General features: G+C 54.9%; 1 protein-coding gene across 1 annotated transcript; it reads right to left on the bottom strand.

Moving 5' to 3' along the window:
* Positions 1-13,156: 13,156 nt before the first annotated feature.
* Positions 13,157-17,421, bottom strand: LOC119291064 (protein indeterminate-domain 16-like). The gene is made up of 3 exons (XM_037569777.1): positions 17,055-17,421; positions 16,459-16,915; positions 13,157-13,970 (listed from the first exon to the last, which is right to left on the bottom strand). Exons 1-3 carry the CDS (start codon positions 17,221-17,223, stop codon positions 13,352-13,354), a joined length of 1,245 nt encoding a protein of 414 aa, XP_037425674.1. The 5' UTR covers positions 17,224-17,421; the 3' UTR covers positions 13,157-13,351.
* Positions 17,422-18,970: the final 1,549 nt, after the last annotated feature.

Raw genomic sequence — 18,970 nt, 5'->3', positions numbered from 1 at the left:
CTCTATGGTTTCGATTCCCTCATCTGAGGAGACCACAAGTGTTACAGATGAAAATGCAGGGCTGAAGTAATTGTATGTCACAGGCATGTACAAAAGCCTCAAAGGGCACCAAACCCTTTGTGATGTGCTCAAGAAGCAGATTCTCAATAGGAACCCTAAGAAATAGGGTATTGCTTTTGAGAGAAAGTTGAATGTTGGGATCTTATTGGAAACCTGAGCAGTATCCCAAAACCACATAGATTGCTGCAAAAGGACCACTAGTTGATCCAACCACTCTATCTAGATTTACATGTGATACTCCACATTCTTCTAATGAGTCATTTGACTCCAACTACAAGCTATTCAGAAATCAGGATGGTGAAGTATTTGCTAGATTTGTTGGTACTAACTGCGGGAATGGTTCCCCTGTGAAAAAAATCTGGGTGCCCAATATTGTTCTTCAAAATCTTCAGGTGAATGTTGTCATCACACCACCTAAGAAAAGGAACAATCCCAGGGCAAATTCTTCACCTGGACCAAAGTCGTCAAATGGACACAAGCCAACTTATGCTCGTACTAACACTTCAATGCAGGGAAACAAACAGCAATCTGATGAATATGTGCATTATTCTTCAAATCACTATGTGCACAAAACTGCTAAGAATTTCTCTACATATTCTTATGAGTACTATACTCCTCCTATGAAGAGAAATGCATATTCTTCAATGCCTAAGTTCTCTATCAATGCCTTGCGCTACATTGCTTCTCAGCCACCCATTCAGATGTGGGTGGTTAAGAAGAAGAACTAATCTCTTCTGCAGGGTCGGGTCTTCAGATACAATAAATGTCTAATGAAATTGCTGAAGGCCTGACATAGATGCTTGATGGGATGCAAGCTAATCATGATGAAATGAATATCTCATTTTAGACATCCCTATGCTGCTCGTTATATGCTTACTGATGAAATTCACTGACAAAATTGATCATCATATTCTTCAAGTGAAGTATATGAATTTGTAAGTGACACTAATGCTTCTACAAGATGATACTCCAAAAGCTACTTAATGGGTTCTAGACAGCGGTTGCACAAATCATATGACTGGTGATAGGAATCTCCTCACCAATACTCCCCTCACTCCATCTCATCTGAAGCACATCAGCTACACCGACAAAGGAAAAAAGCAAGGTATTGGGTCTAGGTAAGGTTGCTATCTCAAAGGATAGACACATGGGAAAGGTGATGCTTGTCGAGTCCTTAGGATACAACCTCATGCCTATCTTAATGCTTTGTGATCTTGATATGATTGTAATTTTTGGCAAATATAGATGCATTGTGCTAATGGAATTTGACAATTCCAAAGTTTCCGAAGGCTTTAGGAGAGGTGATTTGTATATTGTAGATTTCTCTCTAGGTACTCAACCAGCCACAGGCCTACTAGAAAAAGCTTCAGAGTGTTGGTCATGGCATCGACGACTTGGACATGCTGGCATGAGGAATTTGAGCACACTCATCAAGAAGAAGCATATCATTAGCGTTGAGGGCGTTAAATTCGTCAAAGATCACCTTTGCGGTGCTTGTGAAGCTAGAAATATGACCAGATCCAAGGACTCCACGAAGACAATCATGACCACTTCTCATCCCTTTGAATTACTTCACATGGATTTCTTTGGCCCTACTCATTATGCTACACTAACCAATGCAGCATCACTCCATGGATTCGTCATTGTTGATAACTATTCTCTACACCTAGGTGCATATCATTACCTTCAAGAATGAAGTACAGAGCATCTTCAGACGATTCGCAAACCGTGCCATGACAAATTATGGCATCAAGATCAAGCATATCAGAAGCGACAATGGCACCGAGTTCAAGAACACAGGTCGGGATTACTATCTTGATGAACACAGGCCCTCTCTTACTTTATTCCGCTGCTGAAGAATTTGTGATCTGTGCTCTAACAAATTTGAACTGAAGAATTTCACCATGCTATCTATTTCCTCAATTCATTTTCTTCATGAGTGTTGTCGGCGTTCTAGGAACGGGGGTACCCAGACTTGCCTGCCTGCGGCCTGCAGCATGGCTCAAGGAGTGGCCCAGTACGGCCCATCTTCATTAACACAAGCTCAGGACCCTCGCGAGGGCCAAGCCTCGTGGGGCGGATGACATGAAGCTTCCTCAGGCGCGGCCTCGTCAGGCTGGCTCGCGAGGAGGCGGAGAGATCAAGGTGGGGTACCTCAGGAGGTGCCCTTGACGCAAGCCATGATGACAGAAGCCAGGTGGGCGCCAGGCGGGCGCCGGCCTGGGCAGTGTCCTTGTTTCCCCTTTGGTGCAAAGGGGGCAAGCCCAGGCCAGGGCATCAGGCAAAGGTTACCATTCTGGTGCAACAAGACCAAGACCAGCAGAACGGCATGGTGGAGCTCATCGTGGAGCCCAGGAAGGCGTCATCATCAGAGCCTTTGGCAGGCAAGGACCAACTTTAGTCAGGATAAGTGTACTAGATGTTCCCCTTCAAAATGGCCAATTGTTGGCGCCCTTCCCGCTTAATATTTGGGAAGAGGACAAGGGCCTTGCTCTATAAATAGGGCTAGCCACCATAGCATAGAGGCATCTGGAATCACCCCACCGAATGGACAACACCATCGCAAGAACATCCCTCGCGAGGCTGTTCTTCCCTTGTATTGGTCATCAGCCCCAGAGGCAATCCACACACCACACACACTAGAGTAGGGTATTACACCACCATGGTGGCCTGAACCAGTATAAACCTTGCATCCCTTATGTTGTTCTTTGTGTAGCTTAGATCCTTTGCGAGGCGACGAGATGTGAGCCGGTAGGGGGAGTGATCTCCATGCGCACCCCAGAGTTCAAACCTTAAGGGTCTGCCGGAACCCGAAATCCGACATTTGGCGCGCCAGGTAGGGGTGCGCCGAAATCATGCCTTCCGTCATCTGTGTTCCGCCATCCGTCGCGTCCATGTCTGACGCTCGTCGAGCCCGCGCCGAGTGCTGGGCTGCTCTAGCCACCCGCCTGCCGTCAATGCCGCCACCGGTTCGGCGGGGAACAAGCAGCAGGCCTCATCCCTGCATCCCTCGGTGCAGCGAGAAGGCCGCACCGCCACTCCCGCGGACGCACACGCTACGCTGCTCCTAGCACGAGAGCTCCTGCACTACCGTCCCATCGACGACCTCTACGACGAGTGGCTTGCCCGCATCACCGAGCTCGTCAGCGCCGCAGGGGGCTCCCATGCACCATCCCTCTTGCTGCACCGCCCACCGCCCTGCATGGGCAACGCAGCTCTGGAGGTGCCTCAGCCGCCTCCCCCTCAAGAAGGTGCCCTGGCCCCAAGGCGCGCGGCCCCTGGACGGGACCCGCTCCATCCAGCGCCCGCGCAGCAAGAGAAGAGCTGCCAAGAGATCCCTCGTCCTCAAGAAGCTGCCCGCGTGCTCCCTGCACCGGCATGTCATGACCGCGCTCCTGCTCCAGCGTGCCAAGACCCCGCGCTGCTCCTGGTGGCGGCGCGTGGAGACTTCCAAGATCAAGCCCTTCGCCACCAAAGGCCCCCAGTGGCAATTGCGGGCTGTCGTGCCTTCACCGCTGAGCTGCGCAGCGTAGCTTGGTCGGGCAAGTTCAAGTCGGATCTGCCCCCGCGCTACGACGACACGGCTGACCCTGCGGAGTTCCTCCAGCTCTACGAGCTGGGCATCGAAGCTGCCAACAGGGATGAGAAGGCCATGGCGAACTGGTTTCCCATGGCGCTCAAGGACGGTGCCCGCACCTGGCTCCTAAACCTGGCTCCTGGCATGATTTCCTCCTGGGACGATATGCGCACTCGCTTCATCGCCAACTTCCAGGGCACTCGCGACCGGCCCCCGGCCATGAGCGACCTCCGCCGCATCAAGCAACAGCCAGGAGAGACCCTGCAAAAGTACATCCAGCGCTTCAACAACGCTCGCCTCAAGATCCCCAGGGTGACTGAAGAGGCCATAATCTCAACCTTCTCTGACGGCGTGCGTGACATCAAGATGAAAGAGGAGCTGGCAATCCATGAAGACCTGTGCACATCCCTGGAGTTGTTCAACTTGGCGACCAAGTGCGCCAGGGCTGAGGAAGGGCGCCTCTCCCTCCTCGAGCTTCCGGCTGCCGATCCAGAAGAGAAGAAGCCCAAGGTCAAGGACGTGAAACGCAAGGGGGCTGTTGTGCTTGCAGCAGAGCCAGACACCAAGCGAGGCAGGGACCAGCCAGAGTCATCCAAGGGCAGCCGGTACTGCGTGTACCACAACCTCCACACCCACAACACCAACAAATGCCAAGAGCTCAGGGCCGTGTGAGATGCGTGTGTCGGCCTACGCCCCGAGCACAACGACCGGGGCTATGGCCGAGGAGGAAGAGGTGGAGGACGATGGGAAGACCGTGGCCCTTGCCAAGGGTGGCGTGACCGACCTCGTGAGGACCGCTGGCAGGACCAGCCTCGCGAGGGAGGCTGGAGGGATCAGCCTCGTGAGGATTGCCCTCAAGGCAACGCAAGCCTCCCTCCTCTGCCACCTCAGCCGAGGAGTGAAGACCATCATCAAGATGAAGGGGCTGGGGGCTTCTAGGAGCCGCGTGTAATCGCTTGCATCTTGGGCGGCGCTCAGGCCCGAGCCTCTCAACGCATCTTCAAGCAGTTTTCTCGTTAGGTGAATGCAGTCCTCCCCAGGCTTGAGGCCACGCGCCCTCTCAGGTGGTCTGCGTGCGCTATCACGTTCAGCTCAGCGGATCAGCTCAAGTGCGCAGCCACGGCCGGAGTCCTCCCGATGCTTTGCTCCCCGATCATCAGCAATGTGCAAGTCACCAGAACCCTCATCGATGGCGGAGCAGGGCTCAACGTCCTGTCCGTCGAGACATTCAACAATCTCCAAGTGCCGTAAAATCAGCTTCAGCCAACCAAGCCTTTCTCAGGAGTCACTGATGGTTCCACCGTCCCGATAGGGTAGGTCCGCCTTCCTGTCACCTTTGGGCAGCGCGACAACTACCGCACCGAGCTCATTGACTTCGACGTCGCCCACATTCGCCTGCCATACAATGCCATCCTCGGGTACCCAGCTGTGGCCAAGTTCATGGCAGTGACTCATCACGGCTACAATGTCCTCAAGATGCCAGGAAGCGGTGGAGTCATCACGGTGCCTTGCGAGGAGAGGGATGCAGTGTGTTCCCTTGAGCGTGCTTTTCAAGCCGCGTCAATCAAAGACCCAGAGAACAGGAGTGGAAGGCTTCCCAAGGCAGTCCCTAAGAAGAAGAAGGCATCACCTGGTCCAAACCCTCGGGAGGCAGGACCTTCCAATGGTGTTGTGTCAGGATCCGCGCCCATTCAAGGGGCGCCTCCTTCTGTCGCATAGGAAGGCATGCCCGGTGCCCTCCTCGGGAAAGGCTCGGGGACTCTCTCCTGGAGGGCCATCGACTTTGCCAAGATCACGAGGGAGGCGCTCGAGCACCACTTGGAGGCGTGCTTCAAAGCGCGTTTCCCTCAGGAAGGAACAAGGCAAGGAGGGCCAAGCCCTCGGGAGTTCATCGCAAGAAGCATTCAGGAGCTGCAGGAGTCAAGAGTCATGAGTGGCACCCGCCGCTTACCCGCCGTAGCTCCCCATCCAGGCGAGGATGGTGGGTTGCGCGTCTGCATCGACGTACCAGGGCTCAACCGAGCCGCATCTCAAGAGCGCCTCTGGCCTTCGCGCGTGGGGCATTGTGAGGGTCCACCTCACAGCTACGTTAGCGTGCCTTTCGACCTGCGGAACGCAGTTGCCGCTCATCAGCGCCTGCTGAGGAGCATCCTGGAGGCTCAAGAGGTCAGGCATTCCGCAGTCCTGGCAGAGATGGAGATGGCCCTTGAAGAGCCGCCAGCGCCCCCGGAGCCTCCCGAGGCTCCTGGGCCTGGGGGCTCGTGAGGGCTGGCTTCCGCAGCGCGCGTCATCTACTTCAGCATCGCTTCATCTCCAACATCATCAGGTGACATCCTTCAAGTTTCATTTTCAGACTGGGAGCGCCCCCAGGGCTGCATCATTCCCAGGCCGCGTGGGTCCGTTCCTGCGGCATGTATCCCTTTTGTTTATGCCTTTAGGTTACCTTGTTGCGGGCGCCCCTCGGGATGCATTATCCCCAAGCTTATCGGGCGAGATCCAGTGGCCTGTATCTCTCTCGCATCTATTCAGGTCGTACATTTGACGTGCCATGATTATTGCTTGATGTCTGTGACGGCGCCCTTTCTTCCCTCATGTCGACCGCTTGCACGTTAAAAGGGGGTACCTGAGCATCATGACTCATGGACTCTTACTGGCTCTCCAGCCCTCACCTCCTGGCCTTGTCCACAGCATCGCAACCTGGCATACCAGCGACGGCTGAGCTCGCTCGAGGACCGGGACCTGAGGACGTAGAGCGTTGGCATCTAACCAAATTTGAAGGAGCACATTACAAACAAAGGCCCAGAGCCAGGCGCAACCCTCTTTGAGGTAGGGCCCCGTGAGTCCCACGTTGGCTCACAGGTGCCCAGATACACCTCGTCAAGCCCTACCGTGCCAGCCGCCTGTCAGGGCGGTGTTGTACATGCCCCGGGGGCTCCTCCCGGAGGGGAGCCCCCTCCCACGTACCAGTGGAAGCACCATGCTCCGCACTGGCTGACGACACTGCCGAGGAGCGGCTATGCCCGTACACATACGGAAGCGCTATGCTCCATGCTGGTGATAAACAACTGAGGGTGGCCCACGGTCGCATCAACCTCAGGGAGCCCAGAGCTTAGTGTCCGGCCCTATCGTAACGCCTCCCCTCGGGAGTGCCGTGCGAGGGGGCTGGGCACGGGGGCTACGCCCGAGCCACGCTCGGGCACACGCCACCCAGCCAGGCCCCTCGGGCCTGGTTCGTCGCGCGCCCCTCCCCGAGCGGAGCCAAGGTACGAAGGCCGTTTGAACGTCAAGGGGGACTCCTGAGCATCGCGACTCAGGAGCCTAACTGTTCACGTAGCCCCTCACTCCTTGGTCCCGTCCTGGTCTCCGGTCAGGGCTAATGGCGGTTGAGGTATGCGCGGGGCTAGGCCCTGCCGATGTAGAACGGAAGATCCACTCCTATGCCTTCCCTCCCTACTTGTTGTTCGCGCGTCAAGGGGGACTCCTGAGCATCGCGACTCAGCAGCCTAACTGGTCACGTAGCCCCTCACTCATTGGTCCCATACTGGCTTCCAGTCAGGGCTAACGGCGGTTGAGGTATGCGCGGGGCCGGTCCCTGCCGACGTAGAACACAGGCAAGTTGGAAGGAAAAGCGCAAATCTCAAGGAATTCAAAAGCAAATATTACAGTCCATAGGTTGTTTTCACAACGCCAAATACAAGTTTAAACGCCTCCACGAGGCATGATGCATGTTGCAGGAACTAAAGCAGGACAGGAGCCGCGAAGAGGTCACTTTCCGGCGGTGCCATCGCTGGTGGTGGAGTTGCGCTGGGTGGCTCCACCTCCCGAAGCCCCAGGGTTGGCAGCATCTCGCCTTGGCTTGGTGCTGAAGGCGCGAAACTTCGCCAGCAGGGCTTCCGCTCGACCCTTCACTGCCTCAGCAGCGGCAGCGCCAAGCTCGTCGCTCGCAGGCTCCAGCAGGCTGTCAAGATCGACATTGGGGTCGCGAAGATAGACGTGGGTGAGGATACGCGCCAGCGCTGCAGAAGAAAGGACACGCGCCTCGGCCTCGACCATGGTGCCAAGGCCGTCAGCAACATCTTCAAGTGCGCGAACCAGAAAGGGAAGCAACTTAGCGAGGCCATCCTCGGCGCCAGCTAGCGGCTTTTCCAGGCCATCGTAAAGTGTCTTCAGTGAGGCGCGAGCCCTCTCCTCCAGCTGCGCGAAGGCCACGCGGTCCTCGGCCAGGACCCTCGCCTTGCCATCTAGCTTGACCCTCTCCGCCTCCAACGCCTACTCTAGCTCCTCCAACCGACTGCGACGTTCATCAAGCTTGGCGTCCCGGTCCTTGACAGCAGCTTCTCGAGCCTTCATCTTCTTCTCCTTCTCCTGGCGGTCACGGACCTCCTTGGCGAGCTTGTCGCGCAGGCCTTGCAGCTCGCTCTCCAGTGCCTTGCAGCGGCCCCGAACATCCAAAACCTCACCCAAGGCGGCGGCACGAGTGACCTTGGCTTGGAGGATGGCCTGCTTCTCCTCATCGCAGGCCGTCACGGCCTGAACCAGCGCCGCTCGAATGGACGCATCAGAGCGGACCCAGCTAGAGGCCAACTCCAGGCGCCCGGCCACCAAGCGGGGGTCGGCGCCCTGGAGATCTTCTCGCAGTCGGTCCAGCTCAGCGGCATCACGATCCAAAACAGTGGAAGGATTCTGGGAAATGGCGGTTGGCGGAGTAGGAGGAGAAGACGGCAGCGTGATCACAGCGTCAAGCGTCGGGACCTTCTGAGCCCTGGCGGCTGCAGCAGTGGCATCAGGCATGGACGCCTCGGGAGTCACCTGGGCCACAGGGGCTGAGCCCACGACAGCACGCTCCTCCTGGCCTCACGAGAATGACCGGGCAGAGGAGGCTCGAGCCTTGCCACCTCCTTCTCCCGCAGGTGGAAGCGTTGCCCCAGGAAAAGCCTCAGGGCCCCCCTTCAGCCTTTTCGCCGCAGGCACCGGCCTAGCCAAGGAATATGGACGACAAGCCTCAGCAACAGAAGCAGGAAGCAAAACAAAGATCAAGCACTTACCGGTCGTTGTTCGCGGACTCAAGCAGCCTCCGGCTGAACTTGAAGCCCGAGAGTCGGCTACTGGGGTCAGCCTCAGGAGACCCGAAAGCAGGGGGCACGTCAGAGGAGTTGAAGCTGGCTTCAGGACGCCTTTGAGCCGGAGCAGGCCCACGGGGAACCAGCCCCTTCCCGTCCTTCTTTGAGACCAGGGGTGAGCTCTCCTCGCCTCGCTCGTCGCTGCCCTCGTCGTCGTCCGGCATGAGGCGTAGGGCACGGGACCTGCGCTGGGGGAGGGACTTCCCTGACTCTCCGTCGGTCGCCTCAGAGTCAGACTCCTCTTCCTCCACCCCTTCTTCCTCCTCCCTGCCGGAGTCGCTGGAACATACATTCACCGTCGCCAGGGCCGCCAGACCCTCGGGGACTTCCGCAGGCACTAGCCCTTCCCCACTGAAGGTGGGCATGGAGTTCACCACCTGCTCCCAGTCGCCACGAAGGAACAGGGGTACAGGAGCACCCTCCAGTCTCGCCACCTCCCCTCCGACCAAGGAATGGAGAATCGTGGCCAGATCTTCGTCGGCCAGAGCTGCAGAACTCAGGCGGACGGCGGCATCGGCTTCCCCAAGCCTCCACAGTGGGAGCAAGTGTTCCCAAAGCGGAGCCACCCGGTGCTCCAGGAACTCCCTCAGGAGCGTCGCCCCGGTCAGCTTTGCCGTCGCCAGGTTGCCCGGCCACAGGTCGCGTCCATCCTCTCCAGCACCGGCTTCGCGCGAGGATCAACGAGCTCTGTGCGGGACCAAGCATCAACGGCCTTAGGCTGTCCCGTGGGCAGCACCAGCCGAGGGTGGAGGCGCCCAACATCCACCATGACCCACTTGCTCCGGAAGCCTTCGATCCTCTTCCCAGGCTTCGAGATGGCATTGGAGCTGGAGTATGCGACAAAGCTCGCGCATGAGGTAATGGGGCCGCGAGAAACCCGGAGGTAAAAGTAATGGCGCAGCAAGGCCACCGAAGGCTTTACCCCAACATGAGCCTCACAATAATAGGCGAAAATTGCTAGAAGGAGAATAGAGTTGGGGTAAAGGTGCAGAGCTTGCAAGTTGTATTGGCGAAGAACAACAAGGAAGAACTCGGAAAAGGGAGGCACCATCCCGGCGACGATGGTGCTCACGAAGAGCGGGTAGAAGGTGCTCCCCTTGTCTTCAGGCAGGTCGGAGCCGACCTTGAGCACGGCCGCCCCCTCGCTGCCTTGCGCCGCCATCATCTGGCACGTGAGGGCGAGGTTCTTCTCCGACACGTTCGGAGGATCCAGAGAGGGTGAGTACCAGGCCTCGGCCGGAGTCTGGCGAGGCGCCATGGCTTGCTGAAGGTGCGGGATTGAAGCAGATCTGGAGGATTTCGGGAGCAAGGAGGAGAGCGATAAAGGGGATCTGAGACAAATGACTGGTAAAGGCGAAGAAGGTAAGCCTGGCCCGGGGCCGCTCTTTTGTCAAGACACACAGTTGCCGAGGCGTCGTCGGGAAGCGGGGACGCCCACGTCCAATCAACCGCCATGCGTCGCCCAAGGCCGCAGGCTGTTGGGGCCCGCGGCGCTTCGCACTTGCCCCTTCGCTTCTCTGCTAAGCCAAGTCCGGGCGCGCCTTGGGCCCTGGGGCTACTATCGGCGTTCTGGGAACGGGCGTACCCAGACTTGCCTGCCTACGGCCTGCAGCGTGGCTCAAGGAGTGGCCTAGTATGGCCCATCTTCGTCAACACAAGCTCAGGACCCTCGCGAGGGGCCAAGCCTCGCGGGGCGGACGACAGGAAGCTTCCTCAGGCGCGGCCTCGTCAGGCTGGCTCGCGAGGAGGCGGAGATATCAAGGCGGGGTACCTCAGGAGGTGCCCGTGACGCAAGCCATGATGACCGAAGCTAGGTGGGCGCCAGGCGGGCACCGGCCTGGGCAGTGTCCTTGTTTCCCCTTTGGTGCAAAGGGGGCAAGCCCAGGCCAAGGCATCCGGCAAAGGTTACCATTTCGGTGCAACAAGACCAAGACCAGCAGAACGGCAGGATGGAGCTCATCGTGGAGCCCAGGAAGGCGTCATCGTCAGAGCCTTTGGCAGGCGAGGACCAACTTTAGTCAGGATAAGTGTACTAGATGTTCCCCTTCAAAATGGCCAATTGTTGGCGCCCTTCCCGCTCAATATTTGGGAAGAGGACCAGGGCCTTGCTCTATAAATAGGGCTAGCCACCATGGCATAGAGGCATCTGGAATCACCCCACCGAAGGGACAACACCACCGCAAGAACATCCCTCGCGAGGCTGTTCTTCCCTTGTATTGTTCATCAGCCCAGAGGCAATCCACACACCACACACATTGGAGTAGGGTATTACACCACCATGATGGCCTGAACCAGTATAAACCTTGCGTCCCTTGTGTTGTTCTTTGTGTAGCTTAGATCCTTTGCGAGGCGATGAGACGTGAGCCGGTAGGGGGAGTGATCTCCGCGCGCACCCCATAGTTCGAACCTTAAGGGTCTGCCGGAACCTGAAATCCGGCAAGTATATGATTGCATGATTGCATGTTCTTCACTCTTATGTATTCTGGTTGCATGTACTCTGATCCTGTGATGACTTAGTTTCCCTTGTGTTTCTATCTCGTCACTCTGATCTTCGTCAAATTCTTAGAGTTTGATGAATTTCTAAAAATCTCCCATTCACCCTCCCCCCTCTGGCAGTAAACCTGCGCTTTCAGCAGGCAAGAGGAAATGGACCGCGGGTGGAGCATATTCTCAACTTTAAGGGCTCAATGAAAGGGAGACGATTTATTAATTAGGATAGGGTCTCTGGAGCATGACTGTTGTACAAGGACTACTTTTCTTCGGACCCAACTTCCTAGACGATCCATGGTTTCGTCACCGCTTTCGTATGTGCAAACCATTGTTTTTGCGCATTGTGGAGGGAGTGGAGGCACATGATGAATACTTCAAGCTCACTGGAGATTGTTGCGTCCAACTTTCTTTCTCTGCTAAGCAGAAATGCACGCCTGCTCTGAGGATGCTTGCACTTGGTACTGCGGCCGATGTCGTTGGTGAGATGGTCCGGATGGGGGAGAGAACATGCCTGAAGACTACTGTCAGGTTGTACCAAAGTATCTGAGAGAACCAAATTTGCAGGACACCAAAAGGGTGCTAACTATTGGAGAGGCACGAGGTTTTCCAGGTATGCTCGGGTCAATTGATTGCATGCATTGGCAATGGAAGAACTGCCCCGGAGGTTTGCGTGAAATGTACCAAGGTCACACCAAAGAGGCCACCATCATACCGGAAGCAGTGGCATCACATGCCTTTTGGACTTGGCATGCATTCTTTGGAATGTCGGGTTCGCACAATGACATCAATGTGCTTCAACGGTCTCCTGTGTTCAGAAGGCTTTGTAATGGGGAATCGCCGCCGTGCAACTACACTCAATGGCCGCGACTGCAACATGAGATACTATCTTGCCGATGGCATCTATCCTCAGTGGGTGGTATTTGTGAAGACCATATCTGAACCATAAGGCAACAAACAAAGTCATTTTCTAACAATGCAGAAGCAGCTAGGAAGGATGTCTAGAGGGTATTCAGAGTGCTTAAAGCTCGTCAGCGAATTGTTCGTGGAGCTGCAATGATGTGGGAATCTGAAACTTTGTGGCAGCTAATGACATGTTGTATTTTCCACAATATGATTGTCAAGGATGAGGGTGATGGAGTAGTCCAAATGATTTTGAAGCACCTAGAGAACAAGTCCAAGTTCGAAAGATCAAAATGCAAATCAGCTAATAAACTCTCTGTAGATGCATCAGAATCTTTGAGATCATCAGGTGCACGCATAGCTACTCAGTGACCTTGTGGAGCATATGTGAACCCATAATGAAAACCAAAGAGCTAATGTTTGAGTTGTGCACTTAATTTAATTTTTACGTAAGAACTATATATTTTCGCTACTAACATTTGTTATTTACGCGCGATAATGGCATGTATGATGGACGTGCATGGATTTGAGAGTCCGGATTTAAGATATGTGGCTACCGGGTAGGACATACGAGAGGTGGTCCAGCTGCGTCCGCAGGTGCGTACGGGCGCGTCCGTGGACATATAGAGGGCCAGATTTGCTAAGTCCGACTGCAGATGCTCTAATTCAGTCGGTTGACAGACTTGATCCCAAGCGAAGAAACGTAGCTAAGTATTGGCCTGCCATTTGGATCTCAATCTGAGTACACAGTAGTAGTTACGGTTTAGCTTTGTCTACCATTTTGTTCACGGATTTCCTGCACGCGGTCGGCAGTACTCACTTCGACTGGATGCTCGGCGGAGGACACCGTGCCGATCGGAACGCCAGAGACGGGAAAGAAAGGCGAGATGGGGCGGCAAAGACAACAGGATGCAGCATGCAGCAGAGCAACGAAGAGACAAAGCTGCATGCGGCCAGGCGACGGCGCCGTGGCCGTGCAGGTGCGTGGTAGAAGTTTTCAAAAGCATTCTTGTCAAATTTCTTAGAAGTTCGTTGATTAATTCGTAAACTGTACTGAACAGCAAAAGCGCATCCATATAAACGCACTCTGTCGCTACAACATCACGGGCCTTTTAGTTTACGTACTCATGCGTGCACGTATACGTACGATTGACGCGCGAACGTAAAAGTTGTACATGCATGGCATGGACGCCGCGCGTCGCCCCTACAGTCCTAACCCTCCCCCTCTCCTCAGGGCCTCGCAGGCAACCGCGGAGCCGCCATGGCCGCCGTCACCGCCGGCCGCGACGCCCATGGGCACCATGCCGAACGAGCGCTGCCGGCACGCGTGGCACGTGACCTGCGCCAGCAGCCGCGCGGCGTGGTCACGCAGCGCGCACGCCTTCTCCAGCTCGCCCCGGGCCCGCTGCCGCGCGCGCCGCGCCTCCTCCAGCGCGCGCTCCGCCGCCGCGGCCTCTTCCCGCGCCCGCGCCCGCTCGGCGTCCGCGGCGGCCTTCTCCTGCATGGCACGCATCACCTCTTCCCTCCCGTCGTCGGCGCCGGAGACGCTGTCGGAGGACGCGACTGGGCCGATGGAGAGCTCCAGCTTCGTCGTCGCGTGGGGCTCGTGGGAGGCGGAGAATACGGCGGGCGTGGCATTCACCGGCGCCTTGGTAGCTGCCGGGAGGAGCTGGAGCTCCGGCGGCGGCGTCGAGGGTACCCCCGTAGCCGGATGCCTGATAACGATAGGCCGGAGCATCGGGAGCGCCGACGGCACGGCCCCCGCCTCGCCGCGCATTCGGCCGGAGTTGCACGCGTCCTGGTGCTCGATGAAGCTCTCCACCCTGCAACACGCGCAGATCATTAGCACTCAGCACTAACCAACACGACACGCCCATAATCTGCATGGACGCTTACGCTCCCACCGCACCAGCCTGCCCCGTCGCCGTCACGGGCAACGTACGCGTGTATATATGTCCCGGGAGATCGAGTACGTACGTACTCCTACGTGAGTACGTGCCATAATTCGCGACGTTAGGTGCGTCGTATGCATGCATGATTGCCCGGCCTGCCGCGCGATCGGTCGGTCGATCGCGCCCATACGGCATTTCGGCGTTTGCGTGGAACGAAAGCGACCACACGGCATGTACCGATCGACCAGACGGACAAGGAGATGGATAGATCGACGGGTGCCATCCAATCAGTCCAACAAGATACTGGTGGCGGTCTGGTGGGAACGTGTACCGACGGCCCCTCCGAGATGCATCGATCACTTCAGTTCTGGCCGGGACCAAATGGCGGTGTGGTAGATCCATCGAGATCGATGTGTGCGCATTGTGCAGTGAACACTGCACTGCCACATGGAGCCAGCCACGGGGCACCAAAGGGACCACGCCACGCACTAGCTTGAACACGACTCTTGATCGAGTTGCACGCGATATATATAGCTCGTTCCTCTAAAAGCTCAAAATTTTCTTCAAAAAGAAATGCAAAATTATTTATAGCTCTGGAAGAGGAAATTAACGTGCAAGGGTGCCCGCCCGGCCGTTACATCTATCTACCCGGTCGGTGACAACTGACAAGAGTATGACCGCCAAGTGCCAATTATTAAAGTGTAGGTAGCCCAGTGCCGTTGTTTTTTATGCGGGTAGAGCATGCACATGGGCTCCTGTCCTGGCGCCCGTGTCCGACCGTGTGGCGAGCGATCGAGAGTGGTGCGCGCGCGCTCCCTTGTACTTTGGTGGATCAGGCGGGGTCCGAGGAACGGAGCAGCTTGTCTCTACCTGGCTAACTACTAGCTAGCCTACCTAGTGCTCGTTGCTGTGGCCAGCTCCCCTGCTGCATGGATCGCTACCCGTATGCACAGTAGTTCCTCTGTTCAACGATACGTGACATCTAGGGCTTTCACTCGCTATCCAGAGTCACCATCTTTGACTGATATTATTCATATAGTAGGTAATGTTAATGGACTTTTTTTTAACAAAATGATATTGTGAAAGCATTTCAAGGCAGTGTCATATTTCCGCGTGACAATTAATCTAAACTGTGCATATGGTATATTATTATTTTTCCTTGTAGTAACTGAAAAGAGACTACTGTTTTTTGATAATTACTCCCTCCGTTCACAAATATAAGATGCTCTACTTTTTTTTTCATTCAGATGTATATAAATAAATTATGTACTATGTTTGTTCACTCGTTGCAGTTTGTATGTAGTCTTTATTCAAAACGTCTTACATTTGTATGCGAAGGGAGTATTAGATATGAGATGCCTTTAGATTTTTTTTTAAAAACTGACAAGGGCTTGTGCCATTAGCTAGCCAGTAGTACATGCATGCATGCGACTGGTTAAACTTTGTTTTAAATTTTGCGGGGTTAACGATGCAGCTAAGCACCCGCAAAAAAAAACCAAAAAAAAACCATGCAGCTATAAGAACCCATTTTTTTTTGTCAATTTGAGATTGTTTTTACCACGCTTGTCGCGTGGTAGCTAAGAACCCATTACATGCATGAATAACCTTGTGACTGCTAATACTACCTCATATTCTATGTCGTTTGCATAATCTCGCACACCCATGAAGCAACAGTGTTAAGCGAGTGGTAACATAATTAGAACGGTAGGTGCTTCATTGGGTTGAGTTTACGGGAGCTATAAGCTAGCCTAGCACTGTTCTCTTTGAGGACTGAGGAGACAGTTTTTGGTCGATGTGCGGTCGCTTTCCCGTTGGAATTTTCGGTCCTACCGCGATCCGCCACCGAAATGATCATACGCCAGCATCCTAGCTTTGCTTCTTTTTTCTTTTAATTTCTCTCCTTTTTTTTCTTCCATGGACATATGGATACTATGGAACCCACTCGACCTGGATATATGCCATCAGTTTCAGGTCCCAGTCCGCGTCCGTACGAAAAAACTCCACTTAGTAGCTACTACTAAAAACTGTGGTCAGCTAGCTAGCTTGCTAAACTATGGATCGATCAAATTCTACTTAATTCATGTCGGCCGGCTACACTTGCATCTCTTTAATCCTTCTTTTGATTTGATGACCGGGTGGAAACTCGTTAAAATTCTGAACTAACACCACAGCTGTTGTCTTATCTCCACCTACCCATGGATCGATCGATCTCCATGGTTGTACCTCTCCCACAAAGACATATAATCAAGCCCCGGCCTTTCGTGTTCAGGTATATAATAACTCTAGTTCGTTCTCGTGCGACAAGTACGATCGACGTACGTCCCGAACCGGTGCATGATGCAGCTTAGTTATTAATTAGCTCGCGCGCGTCAGATGCATGAGGCATAGACGTAGGAGTAGCGGCGTCGATGATACGTACCGGGAGAAGACGCGGCCGCAGTCGCAGGAGTGGCCGCGGGTGCCGCAGGTCTTGAGGTGGGCCTTGTAGTCGGACTGGACGGCGTAGCCCTTGGCGCAGCGGGCGCACACCCACTGCCGCCGCCCGCCGTGCTTGCGCCGGAAGTGCTTCTTGATGCCCACCAGGTCCCCCAGCGCGTGGGCCGGGTCGTGGTGCAGGCAGCTCGGCTCGGGGCACACGAACACGCGCTTCCGCGGCACCGTCGTCGCGCCGGCCCCTCCCGCCGTGCCCGCGCCGCCGTCCTCCCCCGCCGACGGCGCCGGAGCCCGCTTCACCAGCCGCCACGGCACCTTGTGCCGCCGCCGGTGCATCTGGAGGTTCTGCTCCCGCTGGAACCCCTGCCCGCAGATCTCGCACACGTACCGGTCCGACTCCAGCAGCGTCCTCGGCGTCAGCGCCACCACCTCCGCATCAGGGTCTATATAGATAGTAATGTACCAAATGCACATATGTACGTACGTAAGTGTCGGCCAGTGAATCCACGGCGCACTAACCAAGTGCTGAGTGACCGATCCATATATGATCGATCCACATATCATATGTTATGATCCACGTACCTGGCGTGCCGGGAGGGCGCCGCTTACGCTTGGCGGGGGAGGGCTGGTCGGTGGCCGGGGGAGGCGGCACCAGCGGTGGCGGCGGCGGTGGCTGCTGCAGGGAGGAGGGGGAGGACGAGGAGGTGGAGGAGGGGGCCAACATTTGGTGGTGGCTCTTGACCAGTGCCATAAGTGTTGGGGGCTTTCTCCTTCTTCTTCTTTTAAGGGCTAACCTTACTAGCTACGTACGTACCCTTGCACACAACCGGCTACGTCGCCTCGCCTTGGCCTCGGCCTTTGGCTTGTCTCCTTTCCCTCTTCTCTTTTTGCTCCTTAGTGGGATAGGGGTGCCAACGGAGGCTTTATGGGGTGGAAAGGTGAAGGTGCATTGTGCTTGTGTTGTAGAAAGGCTTGGGGCATGAGGGGATCATATATAGCTAGGGAGGGGAGGAGAGAGGGGGTGAGGGTGAAAAAAAAGGGCTTTGTCTATATCTCTTTGCTTGCTTTTGTGCTTGCTGCATCGGTGCTTTGAAGGGGGGATGTGTCTCATATACTCATTGGATGGGCAGCTTTTATCAAGGCTTTGTTTGTTTGTTTTGGTGGTTTTTAAAGATGGGATCATGTGACTAGTCTCCCTGCCAATCTCATGGACGCAATTAATGGGATACATGCTTGCTTAGCTGCTTGATTGAAAAGATCAGCTCTTTAATTGCATGTGTTTGTGTACATGTTGTTGCAGTGCTCCTATTATCAATTCTCTTTCTCTCTCCTTCCACAGACAGGAGTTAGGCAGGGAGATGGGACTTCACTCTATCATGCAGTCTTTATTATATACGAGATACAGTAATGGAAATATATGTCCAAAGGGAAAAAAGACCCCTCTAATGGACAATTGTTAAGAATTCTATGAAATTCCATGTAACCATCCACATTTTCATCCTCCCTCTCTCAACCCTAATCGTTACCAAGGGTAGACTGAGATCAACTTGCTTCAACAAGGAGCTTAACACTTTTTCATTGTCGTATTCAAAGCCACCAGGGTGCACTGTTAGGATCGTGTGGCTGATTTTTTAGGCTAGTTACTAGCAGAAAAAAAGGAGTGCCTATTACTCAGGCAATTGAAAAAAATCGGTCACTTCTCCTAGGACCACTAGATCTCGATCCAATGGCCAGAAATAGATTAGGGCATTGTTCATCTTCAACCTCACCTTATTTTTCCCGTGAAACCGCCAACCTACTTCGCTCCATCCTCCTGCCACCATCACCCGCGGCCAGTGGCGCTCCGCACATGCCTCTCCTCACCACCCTCCTCTCAACCTCCCCCATCATCTTGACCATCCCGCTAAGCCCCCAACCCTCCCCCGCGATGGCAGCAACTCCGGTGACCCTCGCACTCCTTCGTGGACCCACACCCATAAAGTTTCAGACTCGCTTCTGCCAACTTATGCTCGCCCATATCTCGGCCTTGCCAGGGTCAACGCTCGTTGCTGCTGCTCCTCATGCTGCCCTCGCCTTCGGCCTCGCGCTTCACAGAAAGTGACTAATGCAAATAAAAATCCCAGGTACCTGTATTTATCAAATGCGCAGAAAAAAGTATGAACCACATTTTCTCAGTGCCACCCTTGGATATATGTAGCTCCGCACTAATCCTTGCTCATCTCTACGACATCCTGGTACCTCATTCTTCCCCTTATCTGCCTCCTTCATGCTCTTCAATGATCCGCAAGAACCACCCCCATGACGATTATGCCCACATGACAACATTGCCGCCTCGTGCATTGTCGGCTGCCACCCTTGCTTCCTATTCTCCCTCCTAGCACCGGCCATCGGGTTTGTTCCTTCATCAGACCATTCAAAACGGGGATCTTGCATCGATTGATGAACACGTACATTTGAAAAAATCTCAACAGATAGGCCCATGTCTTTGATCAAAACCA

This window comes from Triticum dicoccoides, chromosome 4B, assembly GCF_002162155.2.
Source record: "Triticum dicoccoides isolate Atlit2015 ecotype Zavitan chromosome 4B, WEW_v2.0, whole genome shotgun sequence".
Taxonomy (NCBI): domain Eukaryota; kingdom Viridiplantae; phylum Streptophyta; class Magnoliopsida; order Poales; family Poaceae; genus Triticum; species Triticum dicoccoides.
The sequence above is the reverse complement of the archived record's forward strand: the minus strand, read 5'-3'. Positions and strand labels throughout refer to the sequence as shown.

What these genes read in the sequence shown, in the direction of transcription:
- LOC119291064 (XM_037569777.1), bottom strand. Translation starts at nt 17,223, where the DNA reads ATGGCACTGGTCAAGAGCCACCACCAAATGTTGGCCCCCTCCTCCACC. An exon ending in GCGCCCTCCCGGCACGCCAG is followed by an intron (nt 16,916 to 17,054) that starts GTACGTGGATCA and finishes CTATCTATATAG; the next exon opens with ACCCTGATGCGGAGGTGGTG. An exon ending in TGCGGCCGCGTCTTCTCCCG is followed by an intron (nt 13,971 to 16,458) that starts GTACGTATCATC and finishes CGCGTGTTGCAG; the next exon opens with GGTGGAGAGCTTCATCGAGC.